General features: G+C 44.9%; 1 protein-coding gene across 1 annotated transcript; it reads right to left on the reverse strand.

Moving 5' to 3' along the window:
* Positions 1-412: 412 nt before the first annotated feature.
* On the reverse strand, positions 413-21,681 carry QDPR (quinoid dihydropteridine reductase). The gene is made up of 7 exons (XM_081304529.1): positions 21,452-21,681; positions 19,018-19,110; positions 14,682-14,778; positions 12,016-12,156; positions 5,758-5,866; positions 3,910-3,993; positions 413-1,107 (listed from the first exon to the last, which is right to left on the reverse strand). Exons 1-7 carry the CDS (start codon positions 21,548-21,550, stop codon positions 1,002-1,004), a joined length of 729 nt encoding a protein of 242 aa, XP_081160655.1. The 5' UTR covers positions 21,551-21,681; the 3' UTR covers positions 413-1,001.
* Positions 21,682-21,770: the final 89 nt, after the last annotated feature.

A 21,770-nucleotide genomic window follows, 5' to 3' on the forward strand; every position in this document is an offset into this window, starting at 1 on the left:
TAATTTTATGAGAATTTCCACTTCACTAAAAAGAAGAAAACACAGAGTACGGCCCTTTACCCACAGCAGCCGTCTGTGACAGGGGCTCTGGGCTCAGTCCTGGCATTTACTGGCAACAATGGTTATCGTCTCTCTGGACCAATTTCCTAATCTGCAAAATGACTACATTGGATTACACCATGAGTTCCCAACCAGGTGGGCCCGAGTCAGTCACCTGAAGAGCCACTACTAGAGGCACAAGGCCATGCCCCCACCCTCCGAGTCAGATGTGCCCAAGACAGACAGCTACTGTGTGGAAAAAACCACTCGCCCTTTGAGAACAGCAGATAAAAGCCCTCAGGCAGCCTGTGACTCCAGCGCACCTTCTGTGACAACTGCACGTGACGCTCAGTTTGGTTAAAGAAGACAACACAGTAAATGAAGTGCATTTATTAGGAGAAAACACTCCAAAGACTCACCAGTAGTTCTCTTGCACACTTAGCCCTAGGCCAGGGCACACTTTACAACTGCACAAGAAAAGGACACCATGACAGAGTCCAGGGGATTTTGCTGACACCACAAAAGTAGTTTTAAGGCAGTTTAATTCAAGGTCACAAAAACTACATCTATGACATAAAACAATAAGTGACATTCAAAAATAGCCCTCAAAATGACCCAATACCAAGAAATCACTGATCTAGGGGAGGCAGCAGCCTCTGTCAGGAACAGACGAGTGACTCAAGAGCAATCCAGCACAACGCTGACGCAGATGGGCATTCTGAGACCGCCTCGTGCAGTCAGCACAGACTGGCGGTGCTACTTGCAGGCCCCGATCATGTGTTATTTCACATAAACATATTACACTGTCCAGGAAGAGCAAATGAACGTTAGGTGAGAAAAAACCAGGACTCACTATCTCATACCACACACAGGGTTACAGAAAACACACGGCCAGACACGGTCACACTGAGACAGGTTAGTGACTTTTATGGCAGGCCCCTCCCAGGCACTGAAGATGAAGCTTAAAAATACGCTGGGGTGAGCTCCGTCTTTCCTTCTGTGGTCACCACCTGGATTAGACTTCCTGAGCTGGGTCGGTTTTTCCCTGTGATCCAGTCATGGAAGGTTCTAGAACAAAGAAGAAAAGCTTTACATTTTCAAAACAAAAGTCTGGGCATGCTCATGTTCACATCAGTGGCTGCAGGGAGGGTGATATAGAGCAGCAGCTGTGGAAGGGCCCCAGGGAGTTCAGTCTCTGGTTCATTCTAACTTCTGAGTGACAATATTTGATGTGACCTTAACATTCATTTTTGTATTTTTCTGCACTGTTGAAATTCTTTATAAGGGTGATGTTATCTTAAGTGATTAAAAAAGGACTTTAGTTAATTTAAGAGAAAGACACATGTACAACAGAGGCATCCTCAGTATCTGCAGGGAACTAGTTCCAGGATTCCTGAGGATACCAAAATCTGAAGAGGCTCAAGCCCTTCATATAAAATGATACAGCATTTGCATGTAACCTACACACATCCTCCCAGGCACTTCAGATCATCTCTAGATACCTAACACAATATAAATCCATGTAAACAGTTGTCACACCAAATGGTCAGGGAATAAAGACAATTTAAAAAATCTGTACGTGTTCAGCACAGAAGCAAATATTCCTCCAATATTTTCAACCCAAGGTTGGTTGATTCCAAGTATGCAGAAGCCACAGATATGGAGAGAACCAATTGAATTTTACACCTTGGAAATCAATTCTATTTTTTTAAGCAAATATCGTGAAGCACACCTACAGCTGTGCCAAGCAATGAAAAAAGAGATACAAAACCAGACTATTACAATAAAACGCTGAGACCTGCAACAAGAGCAGGCAACAACTGCACTGGGGAGAGGGGCACCTGAGCCTGCTGCGGCAGCCAGGAGGAACCTCTCTGGAGACACAACTGCAAGAATTCTATGAATTCACAGGGAATAGCCACAACTAGGTGACATTTTTAAAAACAAAACATTGACACTGGAGTAGAGCATCCACTTTGACGGCTCACCAGCTGGTCCTCCAGACCTCCTTAGAAAGCACTCAGAGGTTCTAGGGACACTCTCGTGCCAACCTATAACCCTCTAGAGTAGATCTGGTGGTCAGCTATAGGTCATCTGAGCTCCTTCTCTGAGGGCTGAATGAGCCAAGAGAAGTCCAGGCTCCTGTAGCCTGCGAAACTCCCTAAAAACGACAATGTTGTGGTCCTCTGTCCTGGAGCAGGCAGAGCACGGCCCCGCTGGGGAAGACCGGTCACACTGGAGGTGTATAGGTTCCCGTGCTCATTGTACATGTCTCTGATTGTCTGTCTTCTTAATTTGGAGTGGATGAGAGAGAACCTTACCATGGATGCTAAGGAAGCAATGCGTTCACAGACATTTCAAAGCAAATTTCACACCAGCTCATCCAGCGAGTTTTCAAATACTATAAATGGCTGTATATGATTTCTAGACCAAGGATGCCTGAGACAGCCCTTCCTCTGGGGTCTGTGGCTCAGCACAAATTCACACATGGGAGCCCATATATTCCAACTAGAGTCAGGGTCCAGATCAATGTCTCTCTCAAGTGCTGTTGGGAACACTGGCTTTAAAATAAATAAATAAATAAGTCAGCAGGAGATGTAGCGCAGTGGTAGAACGCCCATTTAGCAGGTCTGAGGCCCTACGTTTGATCCCCAGCACTGTCAAAAAAAAAAAAAGAATTCAAATGCAATCATAATTCAAAGCTTGATCTGTTCCGCTACTTTGAACTTTTTTCTTTTTATAAACAAAGCATTAAGCATGATTCCCAGCACAGGCAGAAACAACTGTCAACATACCATTTATTAAGACTACAGGTTTGGGGGCCACAATGCCTGGATCTGATTTCTGGCTCTGTTCTGTGACCTCAGGCAAGTTACTCACCCCCACAATGTCCCCAAGTCCCCAAGCCTTAAGTGAGGAAAGAGTCTGCCGTGAGCGTTAAGTAATTGCAATGCAGTGTTCAGAGGGCCGCTTGGCACATAACCAGTGCAATGTAAGTACTTGTTGCAAACATAAAATGCAAACCCCAAATGTATCCCAATTTAATTTAAATGAGCCTGAAACATTAGACCAGAAGCACATTCACACCGTGCAAACATCCCTACAACCACCAGAGCATCTAATATGCCAGCTCTGCTGGGCGAGGTCTCAGCCTCCACCCGCTGGGCCCACCTGCTCCATGAGGGAGGGGATTGCATCCCCCTGCGCCCAGGGCTGAGCGCAGTACCTGGCCCCAGTTAGGGCTCAGTGAATACGGGATTATGAAACAGAGGGGTCTGAGAAACTGAGATGGGAAAAGCAAAAGAGCAAATCAACCCTTTCTCTAGTGAGCTCTCAAATGCCACCACGTTCACAAACAGGTGGACAGATTTCAGCTTTCTGCAGGTCTATGGCTCGACAGATTGAGAACATCATCCCAGACCTTCCACCCAGAGTCTCACTGCTACACAGCTGTCCCTGGTCACATCGGCAATGACAGTATAGGAGCTAAGGTTTACTTGCTAAGGGTCCAACACTGTACCAGGGGCCCAGCACACACCACCACGTTTCATCCTCTGAACCATCAACATGGGCCTCGCCACACAGCCAGACAAACTGAGGCCCAGAGCATTAACTCACATTTTCAGCTTAGCGGAAAGTGGCTGGAGGATCAGGATTCACTATAAACCCCTCCACTATTGCTCAGCTCCCAATCCACCCACCCTGAGATTTGGGCTGAAGTGCCACATATCCCCAGAGGCCCAGTGACCTCCCAAGGCCACCCTGGGATTACTGATGAACTGACAGAGCATGGGCTTATCCTTTAGCACATAAAATGCAGAGACTGGGGGGTGGGGGCTGCTTAGTTAGTGCCATCTCTAAAATACTCACTCGACTAGGAATTCTAAGGGTGTCCAGGAGCTGAAGTCAGCCTCCGGCATTGATTTCCTGTTCATCGGTGTATCCAGGGTGACCCTGTAACGCAGAAAGAGAGATAAGCGTGTCATTTGTGCATCACCTTTATAGCAGGTTCCCAGGCCTCCTGGGCAGGAAAAGGCAAACCTGCACATTACCACCCCGAGCCTCTGGCACCAGCAGACGTCCATGAGAGAGATCAGAGAGACCAGGAAGCTGTCCATACTAACAAAAGTCACACCTGAGCGAAACTCTGTCAAGCTGTCTGCCACTCACCCTTGAGGCAGACAAGAACAAAATGGGAAGGCCACGTCCTGCCTTCCTTTTAAAGATGGTCCTTATGGGAGTGAATTGCTTTGTGAAGTCTCCACACGCTCCCTGAAGGGTAGCAGACTCATTCCCAAGGATTCAAGTGGAATGACATTCCTTCAAACATGAGAATACTAAAATATTAAAGTATAAGTCTACTCTCCATGAAATCTTTGGATTTTTTGGCCTCAGGAATCATTCAAAATAGCTGCGAGATGTTCACAGAGTCACAAAACCTCACAGCTGAGAGGGAACTGGAAAGGTGGTCCCTGAGAAGCCTCGGTGTCCCTTCCTAGGATCATAGAAAAGCAGGCCAGTTGGTACTGGAATCCCTGCAGGGAGAAGGAACATGCCACCACCAAGGCAGCTGCCACCACATGGGACACTGACTAGGGACCTCCTTGCTGATCACAGCCCATAGCTGCCACATTCCCCACTAAACCCTCCTTCACTTTGCCACCCATGCATGTCCCCCAACATACACACACACACACACACACACACACACACTCACACACTCACACACTGACCTCCTAACAACATGAACATATAGTAAAACAGAACGTGTAAACTACTTTTAAAGGAAGCGGGAAGCAGGGAAAGATGAGGGGAAAATGAAACCAAGAAGAGGACAGACCCGTCCCACCAGCTAATCAACCACTCTGGACACCCTGATCTAATCCATCAGCTGAAGATGTACTGCTACAGGCTGAATGCCACCGCCTGCCTACTGCTACCAAGCCCTGGTTCACCGGTTGAAATACCATCTGCAGGTGGTATTGGGAGACAGGCCCGTCAGTATTGGTGTGTATGGTAAAGAAAGAGAATGAATCCATGCAGTAGGTGAGAAACTATAACAATTGAGGCCAGAAGAAAAAAAAACAGCAGTGCACTTGGCTTAGCCAGAAATAATGGCTTAACTAAATGCTCTGGTGACACTTAGTTGAGTATAGAGAGTGGGAGAAGGGAAAGGGGACCATGGATAGGGGTGAGTCCAACGAAGTTTTTAAGAAGCTTACTCTTCATTTACCTCAAAAGTTGGTAAGTGATAAACAATTGATAGATCCAGGGGGAAAAAGAGAGAGAGAGAGAGAGAGAGAGAGAGACAGGCCCTTCAGGAGACGATCAGGTCATGAGAGCTCCCTCAACATGTATGGGATTAGAGGCTTGATGGAGCCCTGTTGTCCTTCCACCATGTGACCCCACAGAGAATGCAGCATCTATGAGAAATAAGCTCTCACCAGACACCAAACCGGCAGGCAACTTGAGCCTGGTCTTCCCAGCCTCTGGAACTGTGAGCGATAAACTTCTGTTGCTTATAAATCACCCAGCCTAAGATACTTTGTTAAAGCAGAAAGAACAGACCAAGATAAGGGTCTCTGGTGAATTTTGGAATCTGAGATGATGAACACACAAGTCCCTGGCAGAAAGCAACTCTGAGACAACCATTAGCTCCTGGCACTGGACAAAGGTGGGCAGAAGTAAATGGCAGCCAGGAAACCCCCAAGCACTTACGGGAGTACAGCGATGGCAGCAGCACCAGGTGGCATGCCGCTATTCTTGCCCGCGAGGCTCTGGCAGAGCTGATGGACAGCACCCTTGGCCATGCCATAGCCAATCATTCCTGGGAAATGGGGAGAAAAAAACGGCTGTTACCTCTGGCTTCCAGAGTGACCACAGAACATGTGATCTCCTTTGTGCATCTCTGTTTCCTTAAAATTTTATCAATAGCCACATCTGGCCGCCTCCATCAGGCAGGGCACCTCACCCACACACTCACACTGCAAACAGACAGCGAGCAAAGAGAAAGAGGGGACAGGTCAGGCAGGGGCTGTAGCCTCTGGCCAGGTTCCAGGAACACAGGCTTCCTAGAGACCCCCAGGTGTCACTGCCAATTCTTCTTCCCCAGCTGTAATAAAAAGCAGTAGGAAGGGTCCTGGACCTAGAATTCAAATAGTGGGGCTCTCACTCCAGTTTTACCAACAACTACAACATCACAGACCCCTGGGCCTGTTTTTCCATCTGTAAATGGAAGTAGCGACTCAGATCTCAAATTATTCACAAGACTGAGGACCAAAGGAGACCATATCCACAAAAGGCCTCAGGAATCAGAGGGCACATGGTGCCAGGGACTGCCCATCTGTCAGTGGCCGGGAACGCAACTTCGTGAGGGGGCACCAGCTACCCCCTTGCCTGGGAGATGCCCTGCTGGGGCCGGGGCAGACAGGACGCCCTCCAAGCCAGCTCTCCACTACTCACGAGGTCATGCAGGCATGCACTGGAAGGTATCTACAGCCTGTCTCCTCACCAGAGATGGGACAGCAGCCTGCACTCCTTCTGCGTGACTGTCAATTCTGGTCTCGACATTATTTCTTCAGTGTCACAGGGCCCACCTGCCATCACTCCACTGCCTACAAAGCCAGAGCCTGGGAAGCAGCTGCCAGGGGCTGCCACTCCCAGACACAGAAACCCCCCTGAACCCATCCCATTACCGAGCCTCTTCTATGTGTGAATTCACAGATCCAGTGTTGGGAACACAAAGAAACTCCCGGCTCCGAGGAGTCCCACAGCCCATGGAAAAGAACCTAGGTCCCAAGTCAGAGCTTGGGACCCAGGCGTGGTTCCTCACCACTAAGACTCAGGCGAGCGTCAGCGGCCCCTTCAGCCTCCAGTTCATCCCCATCAAATGCAATACTAATGCCCACGTCACTTCGCACTTACACAAAAAGGCATCTTACATCTCAAGCAGGTTCCTTCATTCCCAAGGGAGGTTACGCTCCCAAGGGAGGGATCTTAACTATTTAACAGTGTAGCCCCAATCCAAAGAGTGGCATTCAATAAGGACTGAAATCACTGTAATCAGAAAAGGGCAACAGGTGAGGGTGGAGAGCAGGGCTTAATCAAGGGACCGGTCCTCAAAAAAGTGTGTGAGGTCGAAGCTCTGCCTAGGAGCTCTGCTTCATTAAAACTGTGCAAACGCTTCCCACAACCCTTAGATTCTCAGTATTCCAGACAAACTAACTTTGAAAGAACAATCTATGAGAAAGTGAAAAAAAGCAAGGCACAAAAATGCCTCTATAAAGCCATGGAACTATTGTTTTAAACATGTGAATGCACCTGGCATTGTGTGGGTGCACACAGAATACGCACAGGATGCTTCCAGAAGGGTGCAGGAGAGGCGTGACTGGCAGAGCCAGGGAGGGAGAGCTGCAGGACCAGGGTCTGCGTGGGAGGGACTCTTCCTGCTCACTGTACTTCTTTCAGCTCCATGTGGATGTTTGCTACATGCATTGGTTAGTTTTCCAATTAAAAAGCTGATTAATAAAATTGTTGAAATAAAAACTAAAGCAACTTCTCATCTTTCCCCTTAAGTTCTAAATATTTTACTGTGTAATTGTCACAGATTTTATGCCAAAATCTTTGGCAAAAAAGTGATGCATCCACAATGTGAAGCTTTAAAAGAAAAATTGTGCCAGTATTACTCAAAAATCATTTATTACTAAACTACCTTTGGTGCAAGTAGGATGCACAGGATCCTCATGAACATAATTAATGCAGAAGTGATGATTATGTGGTAAAATAGGTTCTTTTCAAATTCCTAGATCCTGATCAAATCAGCCCCCTCCACAAAACCTCCCAGAGCTGGGGTTCCCTTTCCCCTTTGCTCTCCCCAGAGCATTTTGCTTAGACCTCAACTGGGCACAGTGTCCCATGCTCACCCACCAGCACCCCTGACTCTCAATACAAAGACCAAGTCAATGGATCGATGCAGTACCCACACCAATCTGATACTTACTAGCCACTCACTATTTACTGGCTGAGTGGTCTTAGACAAGTCACCTAGCATCACTGAACTTTGGTTTTCTCACCTGCATGCAAGGGATAACAATTGCACCTACTTTAGAGGTACCTCTGCAGACAGCGTGACATTAAGTACATACAGAGCTTGACCCAATAAGCCTAACACTGGAAGATAGATGCCTAAAAAAATTAGACTTTTTTTTCCAAACAAATTTACTAAGATGAACTGATGTACCATAAACTGTACAATGTGAGAGGCACACCACCTGAGCCAATTTGACTTATGTATCATGCTACCTTTAAGTCTCTCTTCCCTCCCACTATTTAATGAGGTTTGCTGCCTGAAGCAAGATATGCCTTTTATTAGGGTAGGTGTGTTTGCCCCACAGACATGTGGCAGGAATGGGGTGTCCCTCCTCCCTGTGCTCCCCACTGCACCCAACGGCAGCTGCTCACTGGATCCTGCTGTCATAGCAACAGTGAGCATGGGTGATCCCATCACACCTCCCCCTTCAGAAAGCTACCATTCCTTCCAGACCTCAGCAGCCTCCCTAAAAACCCTAGCACTGCGTGTACTGCTAGTGCCACCGCTGAGGGGCAGCTGGGCCTGGGGGGAGGGACACCACAGCCCAGCCAGGAACCAACCACCAACCAGCCTCCACAACCACCAAGAATTGCAAAAGAGGGTCAAGGTCTCAAAAAGTACTCAGAAGCACAAGGAGAGTGTTTCACCATCCTGCACTTCTCTGTTTAATCAGGGATCAGGAAGCCAACAGTGAATTAAAAACAGGACAAACTCAGCAAAGTCCCAAGAGAGGGGATCTGGGGAAGGGAAGAAAGGAACAAGCAACCCTAATGGCTGAGCCCTACAGAACACCACCTTGGGCACACAAAGTGGGTAAGAGCTCATCTGCAAAATCCAAAACAAAAGTACACCTCACAAAGAAGAAACACACTGTCTTCCAAATTATACAATGATCAGTGTAGTCCCTCCCCCAATCACTGCACAGTGATCCATCATTTTAGTAGATTTATCCTCCAATAAACAGCCCTCAAATACAACTGTGGAAAGAGGGGGAACATTTACTCAGTGGGACATTCACTCAGTATCTCTCCAAAAGAAAAAAAAAATCATGTTTGAACAAATCTTCTTGGGTTTAAGGGACTATTAAGCTTGATTCATCATTTATTTTCAAAGTATAAATAGATTTCCTCAATCTTTTTTTAATGTTTATTTATTTATTAGTTTTAGGTGGACACAATATCTTTATTTCACATTTATGTGGTGCTGAGGATCGAACCCAGAGCCCTGCGCATGCCAGGTGAGAGCTCTACCACTGAGCCACAAAACCCAGCCCCACCAATCTTTTTTTTTGGTGGAGAGAGATCTGAACAAAGTTGAAAGACATCATGACTCTCCAGGCATAGACACCCATGACTGTAAGACCCGCTACTTGGGAGACTGAAGCAGTAAGACTCTCTCTGAAAATAAAAAGAAAAATTAAAAAGGGCTGGGGACATAGCTTAACTTGCCTAGCATGAATGAGGCCTTCAGTTCCATCCCCAGTACAACAACAACAAAAGATCTCATACCTCAAATTAGCTTAACATCTAACCTAAGAGTTTAGAGATAAATTTATGACTGTTGTAAGCAGCAGTCATTGGGCAAAAGTAAGCCTGGAGCGTGCACTAAGAGTTCATTCACACGTTATGGACTTGCTGCAATACCCTCCAAGCATTTACCTCCGTCAAGACGGACACAAGTCACAACCACCACATACAGGAGAATCATTACTTATCCTCCTTTTATAGATAACAAGGCTCAAAGTGGTCAAGGAACTCGTCAAATATGTAATGGTGAGAAAGTGTGAGAGTCACCACAGAAGACCAGTGTAGATGCTTTCAGGGTTTGCAGGCACATCAAGAAGGATACAGATGCTTCTCAATTTAAGATGGGCCACATCCTGATAAACCCATGAACAGTTGAAACAGCAAGTTGAAAACGCATCTAGCCAAGAGCATGGCTCAGCCTCACCTGCCTTAAACATGTTCAAATATTTCCATGAGCTGTAATCAGGCAAAATCATCTAACACAGAGCTTATCTCATGTAAGTTGTTGAATACTGTACTGAAAGTGAACACCTGAATAACAGGTATGCCTTCTCATACTGCAAAGTCAAAAAATTGGAAAATTGAATTACTATTGAAAGTCGGGGACCATCTGAACTTATAAACCAAAGGAAAAGAGAGAGGACTGCTTTGTCCTTTAGAAAAATTAAGTCTTTCAGTCCTTGGGTTTTGTTTTTAAATGTCAAACTATTATTCACTTCTGTATTTACTTTTTAGTGCCTCTGGCCTATGTCACCTTTAATAAAATCAGACCTCAACCAAACATCTAACATCTACACAGATTTAATTATAACAACAGCCATGGACTTGTACAGTCATATGCTCTGGGAAATGTAATAAGAAAATGAGTGGCAAGAAATCGCTACTTAAGCCTGGCATGGTGGCACACTCCCAACAGCTCGGGAGGCTGAGGCAGGAGGATCATCAGTTCAAAGCCAGCCTCAGCAAAAGCAAGACAGTAAGCAACTCCGTGAGACCCTGTCTCTAAATAAAAAACAAAATAGGGCTGGGGATGTGGCTCCATGGTCAAATGCCCCTGAGTTCAATCCCTGGTACCAAAATAAGAAAAAGGAAGAAGAAAAAGAAATCACTAATTAATAAGGGCCTCACAGTTCAGGGAGTTACATTAAAATTGAGAAGGTGCCCCAGGTCTCCATCATTAGATCCAAAAAAGTTCCCTTTAAAAAAAAAAACAACAACCAGGAGTTTAGGGGGCACTTTCTTCCCCTCTGTGCACTTTAGCCTGTTCCAAGGGGAGTGCATCCCCCAAGTTTACATCTTGAGGTCCTAGTCAGCAGTCCTCTCCCAGAATGTGACTAGATTTGGAAAGAGTCATTAAGGAAGTAATTAAGTTAAAGTGAGGTCATTAAGGTGGGAACCCAGACCAATGTGATCCTCCTAAGGAGAGGAAATTAGCACAAACTCATGGAAGACAATGAGCACACAGGTAAAAGGCAGCCACCTCTAAGCCAAGGAAAGGCCTTAGGAGAAACCAACATCTTGACTGCAGACTTTGAGAAAGGCAAGAAAATGAATTTCTATTGTTTAAGCCACCCAGTGTGTGGCAGTCCCAGCAAATGAATACAGGAAATAACAAATGCAAAGGACGCTGGAGTCTGCACAATGAAATGGAAACAGCACACAATTCAGAAAGGGTCAGAGTTTTTGTTCAAAGCAAGTTTGCATCTCTACTGTATAAACCTAGACTTAACTCCCAAACTTATATATTCAAACAGCAAACAGTGATACCTACCCCAAGATTAAATGAGAATATATCTGAAATATATCTGTACCTAGTAAGACCTTCCGTGTACTGGTCTCACCCCATGCTGGACACTATCCACCCTTCAACAGCTTTATAGCTTTACAGTGACTCTTCAAGTTGGATATTATTGTCACTGTTGTACAATTAGGGAAACAACAACAGAAATTTGGTCAGAGAAAACAGAATGAGGAATCAACTCCTAGCCTCTCATTCCAGAGTCCTCACCACTTCCAGCTGCCAAGCTCCTTCCCTGGGACCATGTGCAATGATAATAAAACCTATTTATCAACCAGCGAATACCCACCACACCATTCACTCCGGGGTGGACCACACCTAAATGGACCAGATAGGGTGCCAGACTAGTATTCCTTAGTCAGTGTGACATGAGGACAAATGCAAATGAAAAGACCAGGACCCCTCCCACTACAGAGTCAGGCCTAAAAGGAAGTAAAATCCATCCAACTGTAAAGCACCTGAGAGCATAAAGGGCTTTAGTAGTCCTCATCCCATGAAGTGCCCAGCAGCCCCTGCATGCAATGCCAACATTCCCATTTCACAGCTGGAAAATAAAGGCTTACCGGGAGTCCCATCCAGGGCAGCCTTGGCACCAGCCAAGGTCAAGAGGCCTCCTTCTTTGAGGTGCTTGGTGGCCAGATGGCTGGAGATGGTCGATGTCCACATGCTCTGCTTCCACATCAGGTCGCAGTTTTTAAAGAGAGCTGAGCAGAAAAACATGTGGGCTCAGTTTCCCAGAGAAGAAAGTCAAAGGAGAGCTCAACACATCAAGCCCTAACTCAAAGGAGTCCCTACAGCCCCCTGGTCCCCTGCCTGCATTTACAGCAGGGTCTAATACCAACAGCACAGGGCTGGGTAGTCAGAGAGGCAGGCACAGGGCTCAAAATCGGGCATGTGACCACCAATTCTCAGCTTCTTCACCTGTTAACTGGGAAAATTTTAGCCAATAAATTTTAGCAAGTAAATCTGGAGTCACCAGACTGCCACACTGGCATTAATTCAAAGATTGTTTTACTTTACAAAAGGCATTAGATTTAAAACAAGAACCTATATGACTGTGTGGGCTTTTATCCATATGGCCATAAAGAGGGCTTTGGCAGAGCCACATTGTTTGTAGCTGAAAGGTTAATGTCAGCTAAAGCTCCCAAAGGGAGCTGAAATGACAACCCTGTCACACGTGTTTTAGCCTCCTGTCAGATAGGCAGGAGAGACAAGTGGTAACATGTCACCCCACCAAGGGGGCGACTAACAGAACACATGTAACCCCATGATCCAGAAAGAATGCCCTCCTCATAGAGGGATCGGCAGGCGCAAACCAGGGGTTGCATTTGCCTACTAAAAAACACTAGGGAAAAGTGTGCTGGACCCATATTTATCATTTCTTGCTTCCAAAATACACCCAAGGTCATCAAGCTATGTTGCCAACCTATCCACAAAACACAAAGTCTCACATTTAAATGTGGCTCACAGAATTTCAATTCCTCTTTAAATGGCTTTAGCTAATACGTATAAAAGGGATATTAAAATTAGTAAACTACCACTTTCCAGTTGCCAGCATATGGTTTTAGGCAGGGGTCACCAACGGGTGCTTAAAATCATGGGGGACGCAGTTCTATATACAATCTGATGGGTCATGTACTCTTTGCAAACATGAAAACGTGGAAGTCCACCTTAACCAAGCATTAAATCTGGCATTGACAGGGGCAGGGCCACCTGACACACTGGGCTTTGGTGTGATGTAATACTCAGTGCACGACATCATTCAAGAACTCCCACCTCGAAAATGTTTAACCTGAATCTAATCAAGTCTCTAGACCTAACATCCAGTTCACAAGGAAACGGCAGAGTCAGAGGAACACGTCAAATGATATCTTAGAGGAAACAACAGAGTTCAGAACACGGGACATTCTATTTCTGAAAACTGCCTGGGACTCGACAAAAAGTCTCATGGGAGTAGGGGAAGAATTCTGCATGAAGAGATTAAAAACAGCAACAGTTTGCAACTTGACATTATTAACTATAGAATTACTGTCAATCTTCATAGGTACAATGGTGTTGGGATAATGTAGGAAAACAGGCTCACTGTTGGGAAAGGTGCATGCTGAGGTGAGGTGACATGTACTTTCCCTCCAATGGTTAACAAAAAAGCCAGACACAAAGTGCAGGCATGCAAGAAAGCAGGAGAGCGTTAAGTCTGGCAAACATTAACATCTGTTGAGTCTACTTGGAGGGCGTAATGGTGTCATAGGACTATTCCATGAAGCAATTTAGAGCCTCTTTATAACACTAAGGAGCCCCCTCAAAAGCAGCAATTAATAAAGAAAATGGAAGTTTCCTAATTTTACCATCTCTTTTATACTAAACAAAGCCATTTAAAGAGGAATTGAAGTTCTGTGAGCCACATTTAAACATGAGGCTGGTATTTTTTGCGGTAATCAGGTTAGTAAAATAGCCTTGTGTGCATTTTCTGTGTGTGTGAAAAATGTTCCTAATAAAAAGTTGAAAAATGTAATCGGATGCAGCAAAAGATCAAATCTGAGTTCTTTGGACCTGCAGAAAAATCTCTCAAGTTCATGTACATCCCCCAATTCCTGAATAGAATCAACTCTGAGAATTTGGGCAGAAACAGCTGATTTCATTCTATCTCTATTTTGAGTTTCAAACTCAAATGTCTACCTTCCCTCTCTCCCTCTGTGGGACGTTTTCTCTTCATCTCTGAAAGACAGGTGTTAATCACTACCTGAGAGTGCTGTGGTCTGAATGTGTCCCCAAAAGTTCACCTGTTGGAAACTTTGACCTCAGTGCAAAAGTAAAGAGGGTTGAGACATTTAAAAGTGATTATGTCCTCATGAGCAGATTAATGTCCTTATTGCAGGAGTTTATTTACTGATAAAGGGATGAACTCCTGTCCCCCCACCCCCTCTCCCTCCTGCTCCCTTGCTTTCCACCATGGGATCATGTAGCAAGAAGGCCCTTACCAGATACCAAGTCTCAGCTTTGGACTTTCCATCCTCCAGAACTGTAAGAAATAAATATCTGATCTTTATAACTGACCCACTCTCAGGCATTCTGTTGTAGCAGGATGAAATGGACTAAGTCACAGAGCTATTGTAAAGATTCTGGGAGACACACAGAAAAACAGCTGGCCTGGCATCTCGCCAACACCTGATCCGCATCAGATGGACAAAGAGCAGAGTAATGTGAATGATTAACTCGGAAAAGAACTCACACTTGGATTTGGCGTTGCCCCCAGCCCATCCTCCAGCGACACAGAGAATGGCGTCCACCTTGTCTTCACCCAGGAGCTTTCCAACCTCAGCAGTCACCTTGAGCAAGGGAACAAGCAGATGCATGAGCTGTAGGGCAGCCTGAGACAGTCTGTATCCTGACAGTTGTCTTGGTTTCTCTTCCTCTTCATTGTAAGCCAGTTTACAGTGCTGGCTATCAACACAGGACACCAGACAGAAAGACTCACCTCTGAGGGGTGTTTAGAATAGAGAAGCCCAATTACATTTCAGTGTGATTTTCATTAAGCAATCTAGAGCCTCCGTATAATATTTAAAAAGGTAGGGACAGATTCCCCCAAACAAAACAATGAAAAAAGAAAAGGAGAACAAGGTTTCTCCCTAGGTTTCATGGCCCACAGCTAACATTCTGGTGAACTCCTCTCCAGACTTTCTTTGCAAATCATGGAATCATAATCTGAGAAGAAAATCAATTTTACTCTGTTCCCAGTTAATAAGCCCTGTAACTGAAACTCACAGAAAATGTTAAAGAAAAATTAAGCACAAGAAAAAAGATAGTCAAGGTAAAATGTTAGTAAATACTGATTACATGGGGTTCATTTTAATGATTCACATTTGTTGAAATTTGAAAGCACAAAAAAATACATTCATGCCCTCTTGTTTCAATTTATTAAAAGAACAGTCTGGCAAGACAGGCCACTCTGGCCAGGGACCATGACTCTTCCTGAGTTCTCTAGAATGGCTGAGGTGATGCCTCCCGAGTACTCATTAACGTCAGTCTTCTAAGGATTTACATCAGGACCCAGGGTCTCTCCAGCAACACCTCCGTCTATTACCTCTTCCCAGGCAATTTCTGTGGGCTCAACTGCTCCTTCAATTGCCAGTGGAAACCAATCTTCCCTCCCCTACATGCCTCACCTTCCATTTTTCAGAAGTTTCCCAAATCTCCCTTGGCCTCCACCTAACCTGATGCATCTTTTGTTGACCTTCTTCCTGTGGCTCTGAGTTGCCCCTTGGCCCCTCTCTCCTCTCTGAAGCTGTGTCCAGAGCTCAGAGTCCATCTGCTTGCCAGAAGCTGGATCAGCTCCCTGACATCTGCACATGCACAGACCCCATACCTAACCCAGCACAGTCTACATTTTAGGGACACATGGAGCCAGCAACCATCACCTGTTTGACTTCTTTTTCTTTTCAAAGCATCTACATTTCACGTTTACAATAAAATTTAAATGAGACTGTTTTAAATTCCCTCCACTTAAATTTTGCTCTGTGCCCAAGAATCTTCTATACACTTAATGTCTTTCAAATCTTTTCACTAGTTGAATTTCCTACCCATTGGCCAATTTTACACATCTCGGGATTGAATTTCTTCTTGTGGAGCTTTAAAACCAAAAACTGACTATCATGCTGTTGGTCCAGAAATAAATAATTTTTTTTTGTTTTTTTTTTTTTTTAAAGAGAGAGTGAGAGAGGAGAGAGAGAGCGAGAGAATTTTTAATATTTATTTTCTAGTTCTCGGTGAACACAACATCTTTGTTGGTATGTGGTGCTGAGAATCGAACCCGGGCCGCACGCATGCCAGGCAAGCGCGCTACCGCTTGAGCCACATCCCCAGCCCCAGAAATAAATAATTTTAAAAGCTGAGCCATAATAATTAAGGCATTCCTCAGTCTCTTACAGATGCATTCTATAGTCAAGTTTCAGGTGGGGACAATAGCCACATTCAAAAACCCACAGGGGCTTCAGAACCTGCAGATAGCAGGAACTGACTGCAGAGACCCACACCCAAAAGACCCTCTGCCTGCCGAGCCCTGGCACTGCCCTTCCATTTTGTTTTTCAATTACTTTGTTCATATGAAGTAGTTTGCTCTGGGGAAACTCAGCACAATGGCTAAAAACACAGTCATTAAACTAATCCCACTGCCCAGGTTCAAATTCTGACTATGCCACCTCCTACCTGTTTGACCTTGAGCAAATACCAAAGGTCCTTCTGTGCCTCATTTCCCCATTTCTAAAAGGGAGATAAAATTAGAAACTTTGTTTTGAGGGTATTATGGAGACTAGATGAATTAAAGTAAATAATGCACTTAGAACAGTGCCTAGCAACTAAAGAAGCCAGGTCAACTTTATTATTATACTCATTAAGTTCAATTTTTAACATGTAAGTAGAGCAAACATTAGGACCATATTAAGAAAAATATGAACAATGAAAACACCGTCCGCCATCCATGGGCTACACATCTGATTCAACAAACCTTTTTCAAAGGGAAAAACTACATCTGTAATTAACATGTATAGACTTTTTTCTTATCATCATAACCTAAACAATACAGTACAACACATATTAACATAGCACCAGCATTGTATTAGTTCTCATAAGTAGTCTAGAGAGGGTAAAAGTATACAGGAGGCATGTAGGTTACTGAAAATGCTATACTACTCTATATAAAGGACTTGAGCGTCTAAACATTTTGATATCCACAGAAAGTTCAGGAACCACCTCCCCATAGGTATCAAGAGATGACTATGTTCCACAGTAAGTCATCCGGCTTTTAATTCTATCCTACATTAATCTGATACTCTAGAAAGAGCAAATAAGCTGCAAGTTATGCTCAATTTTATTCTTAAATATTTTAGAATTGCATGTTTGGAGAGATGGATTGGTGGTGAACTTAAAAATATATTAACCTCATTGTGAAACTATCAACAATTTCTTCTTTTTGCTGATCTGTATTTTCTGCATCATATACATATCACCTTAGAAATTCTTTAAATTTGTTGTCAAAACGGCCAAAAATCAGAAAACATCCATCAGTGTAAGATCATCAAGGAAAGCACAACTACATGAAAAGGAAAAAGTGGGAGCTGGGGTTGGGGTTCAGTGGTAGAGCACTTGCCTAGCATGTGTGAGGCACTGGGTTCTATTCTCAGCACCACATATGAACAAATAAAATAAGGTCCATTGACAACTAAAAAATATTTTTTTTTTAAAGGAAACACCCTTCCTGCTTTATTTCTCCCTTTGCCCTGGCAGTCAGGAAACCTAGAAATACGTTTTCTGCTAAGATACAGGAACTTTTCTTTACTCCAGGTTGATATTTTCATTCTGTACTTGATCCCTTTGAGAGTTTGTTACACCTTTTATTTATTTATTTTTTTTTAGAGAGAGATAGAGAGAGTTTTTTGATATTTATTTATTTATTTTCTAGTTCTCTGCAGACACAACATCTTTCTTTGTATGTGGTGCTGAGGATCGAACCCGGGCCGCACGCATGCCAGGCGAGCGCGCTACCACTTGAGCCACATCCCCATCCACAACTAAAAAATATTAAAAAAAAAAAAAAAAAGAAAGAAAGGAAAAGGTGACCACTTAGAAGCCACGCTAGTGTCAGGACCCATGTCCCTGATTCCACCAGGAACTAGCTTGTTGACCACGGCACTTAGTGTCTGAAACCCAGTGTTCCCAGCAATAACATGATCCTCTCACCTGCCTCATGAGTGGTTGTGAAAACACAGTACATCGCACAGGATGGCCTGGAGATTTCCTGAGGCATGAGGGCTGACCACCAGCATGAGACATTAAACAGAGTCCTCCAGGCAGCTCGAAAGGGCTCCTCCAGAAAGGAAGAGCTGCCTAAGAGCATCTAAGACATTTATACCAAGACATCCCTGCAGTTAACAGTGCTGCCTTTGGGGGAGTAAAGTGAGGAGAAAAGGAAGCATTTTACAGTTTACCTATATATTTATATAACTGTGTTCAGCCTGTTTTATGATATGCATATAGTTTTTTAATTTAAAATATCCTATGTTAACATTCATGCTTTGAACTAGCTAACTTCACATATGTCAGCTTTGTAGACAAAGATATTCACCACACCATTCTTGATAAATAATAAGAAACAAAATGAAAATCTGCAAAAAACTGAAGTGTACAATAGAAATAAGTAAACTGTGGCCAATCAACAATATGAAAAAGTGCACATCCCAAAGGTTTTTTTTAAGTGCTGAAGAATTTAAATTACAGAGGAAATTTAAAAGAAAAATTAAAAAGCTGATCCTAGTACAAAAAAATACAAAACTACTCCAACTTTCAAAAGTAATACATATGGTTTGCATAGGAAAGACAAGAAAACAGGCAACAATGAGCTACTCAGACATGGATTATATAATTAACTTTGTATTTTATCACTTTGTCCAAATTTTCCAAGAGCACAAATAGCTTTCTTTCGTAATTATAGAAATAATGATTGTAAAAAAAAAAAAAAAGAATACATAGTAAGGGGCTTCGTGGCCCATCCCTGGGGATGTTTCTGGAGTTACCTGGGCAGCCTGCTCGGTAAAGGAGTCCGTCATCCTAACAACGACACTAGCACTGGCCTCCTCATTCTCCACCACATCGATGCTGGCAACCCACTGGGGAGAAGAAAATAGTTTTGATTCAGAGACACCAAGTTACTCCCTCAAAGATCCACATCCACACCCAGAAATGAGGGAAGAGGAAAAAAAAAAAAAAAAAAAGAGGCTCACAGGATGAGGATCCCTGATCTAAAATTTTTGTTTCAGATTTTGGAGATTTTCAGATTTTAGAATATTAGCACACACATAATATATCTTGGGATGACCCAAGTCAAAATATAAATGCAGTTACATTTCATATATACCTTATACCCAAAGCCTCTAGGTAATCTTACATAATATATTTAAAATTTTGTACATGCCACAAAGCTTCATGGTGTGGTATTTTTCAGCTGGGGTATCACGCTGACCCTCAAAAAGTTCAGGATTTGGGAGCATTTCAGATTTCTTGCTGTAAGGATGCTCAACACTTAAATGAAAACCTACTAGAGAAGCAACTGACCGCTCCCAGGGACTTGTGACTTTGGTCCCAGATTTCACCTCCTCCCTGTGCATTTTCACTCCAAACACCTCCCCTCCTTCTCTACACTTCCAGAGACACCAGGAGTCAGCAAATCTTCTGTAAAGGCCAGATAGTAATCATTTCAGGCTTTGCTGGCATATGGTCTCTGTCACAAGCACTCAAATCATTATGATAGCAGCAGAACACAGCCGGCTACAGACAATAAGGACATGAAGGAGCATGGCTGTGTTCCAATGAATCTTCAGAAGCTGAAATATGAATTTCACATAATTTCCACATCACAAAATATTGTTCTTATATGATTTTTTTAACCATTTGAAAATGTAAAACCCTTTCTAGCTCTCAGACTGTACAACAGCATGTGGCTGACCAGATTCCTCCCGTGGAGGCCAGTAGTTTGGAGGATGCATGTCTATGGCAGAGAGGTTTGGGAGTTGGACAGATCACGGTGGATGCTGGTTCTGCCACTGAGAGGCTTTTTCAGCCTCAAACACCACAGCCATTCCTCACCCACCCAGAGTGGGATATATGACTGACAAAGTTAGCAAAAATTACATGAAATGGAAATCTCCAGGCACAGGTGACACAGGGTTCTTACTCAGAAAGCTCCAGAGTCCTTCAGTCTGAAGGCCCCAGGATTCAGTATCTCTACCTTAAGCTGTGACCACAGAATCATTCAACAACTCTCATTACTTGTACACCAAAAGCCACGGGGAATACTGAGACAAAAAAGACTCCCTCCAGCCCTCCCTAAGAGCCAACAAGGAAAGGGGGGAAAGACAGAGTCAGAGGTAAATTAGTTGGTCAGACTCCAACAGAGGGGAAGGTAAACTAAAGTGCCCCCTGACAAGTGAAAGCACAACCTTCCCTGTCTGCAACAACAAGACACTAATAGGATCCACCCCACTAAAGTTACAGGGAGGACTAAAGGAAATTAGCAGTCTGTGAGCCTTTATGTGTAGGGGCACAGTGCCTAACCCCCAGCAGACATTCCTTCTACACTGCCATCTAAACCTCCATCTCTGCAGACCTGGAAGACACATCCAGGTTATGAACATGTGGGTGACAGGAGGGAAAGGTGTGTTTGGAATCCTTTAGAAGCTTATTCCAAGTTTTGAGAGAGAGGAAAACCCTGAGACCCTCCTTCTGATCCAAGGGGACTCCCTTACATGTGGCAGCTGCAGAGAAGGAAGACCCATGTGCTGAGCAGATGGCTCAAGAGTCCCTGCCCCTCCCACCATTAGCCCTGTTGCACCTGCCACTCTTTAAGACTGGACACTTGACTACGAAAAGTAGTTGAAATATTCTTTGTTAAAAAGCTGGCAGCAGCTGCAGGCTGTCTTCAAATTGGCAGGTCCAAAGGAGCTAAAGGAACAGGGGTGGTAATAGTAACATCAAAAATAACTGGCATTTAAATAGCTTTTGACACGTGTGTCAGATAAGTTACCTGCAACAACATCAATTATCTCATTTACTCCTCAAAACTCACCCAAGGGGTAAACACCATCAGTAATCCCATTTTATTTAAGGGGAAACTGAGGTTGGCAGGCGTTAAGTAATCAGTTCATGGTCGTGGGCCTAGTAACCAGAGGCAAGAGGCAGTCTAATTCTAGAGGCTTCCTTCTACATTCTCTCACCCCGGCTCCTCTTCCTCCCCCTCTGGAACTGATCTTGACTTTCTGGGCCAGGTGAGTCTAGTGGGCAGCCTCTCTACCACTTCCTGGCACTGGGGCCTGCGTGTCTGCAAGACAGAGACCTGCAGACCTGTGCGCGCACGTGCAGGCACCCGCGTCCCAGGTGCACAGGGGTCCTGGCTTCCTCCTGGCTGCCCTCTCCCTGGGCCAGGTCCCCACAGCGCCCGGCCCGCCACATTACCCAGTTGCGGGCCCGGAAGGCCTGCACGCATCGCGAGCCCAGCGCGCCCCTGCCGCCGTACACCAGCACCCGGCGCGCCTCGCCCGCCGCCGCCGCCATGCCGCTGCTCCCCGCCGGCGCCGCTGTTCCCTAGGCCCGGACTGAGCGCCCGCACCGGCTACCGCCGCCTGGCCCTCCACCAAGGCAGGTGAGCTCGGCCGCCCCGGACCTGCGCCTGCGGCCACGCCCACATCCACCACGCCCAGGGGGCGGAGACACCGGCAAAGCCCCGCCTTCCGGCCGTCTGTCACTCAGGAGGGTCCAGCCCCGGACAGTGGAG

This window comes from Spermophilus citellus (assembly GCF_964194105.1).
Source record: "Spermophilus citellus genome assembly, chromosome: 8".
Lineage (NCBI taxonomy): Eukaryota > Metazoa > Chordata > Mammalia > Rodentia > Sciuridae > Spermophilus > Spermophilus citellus.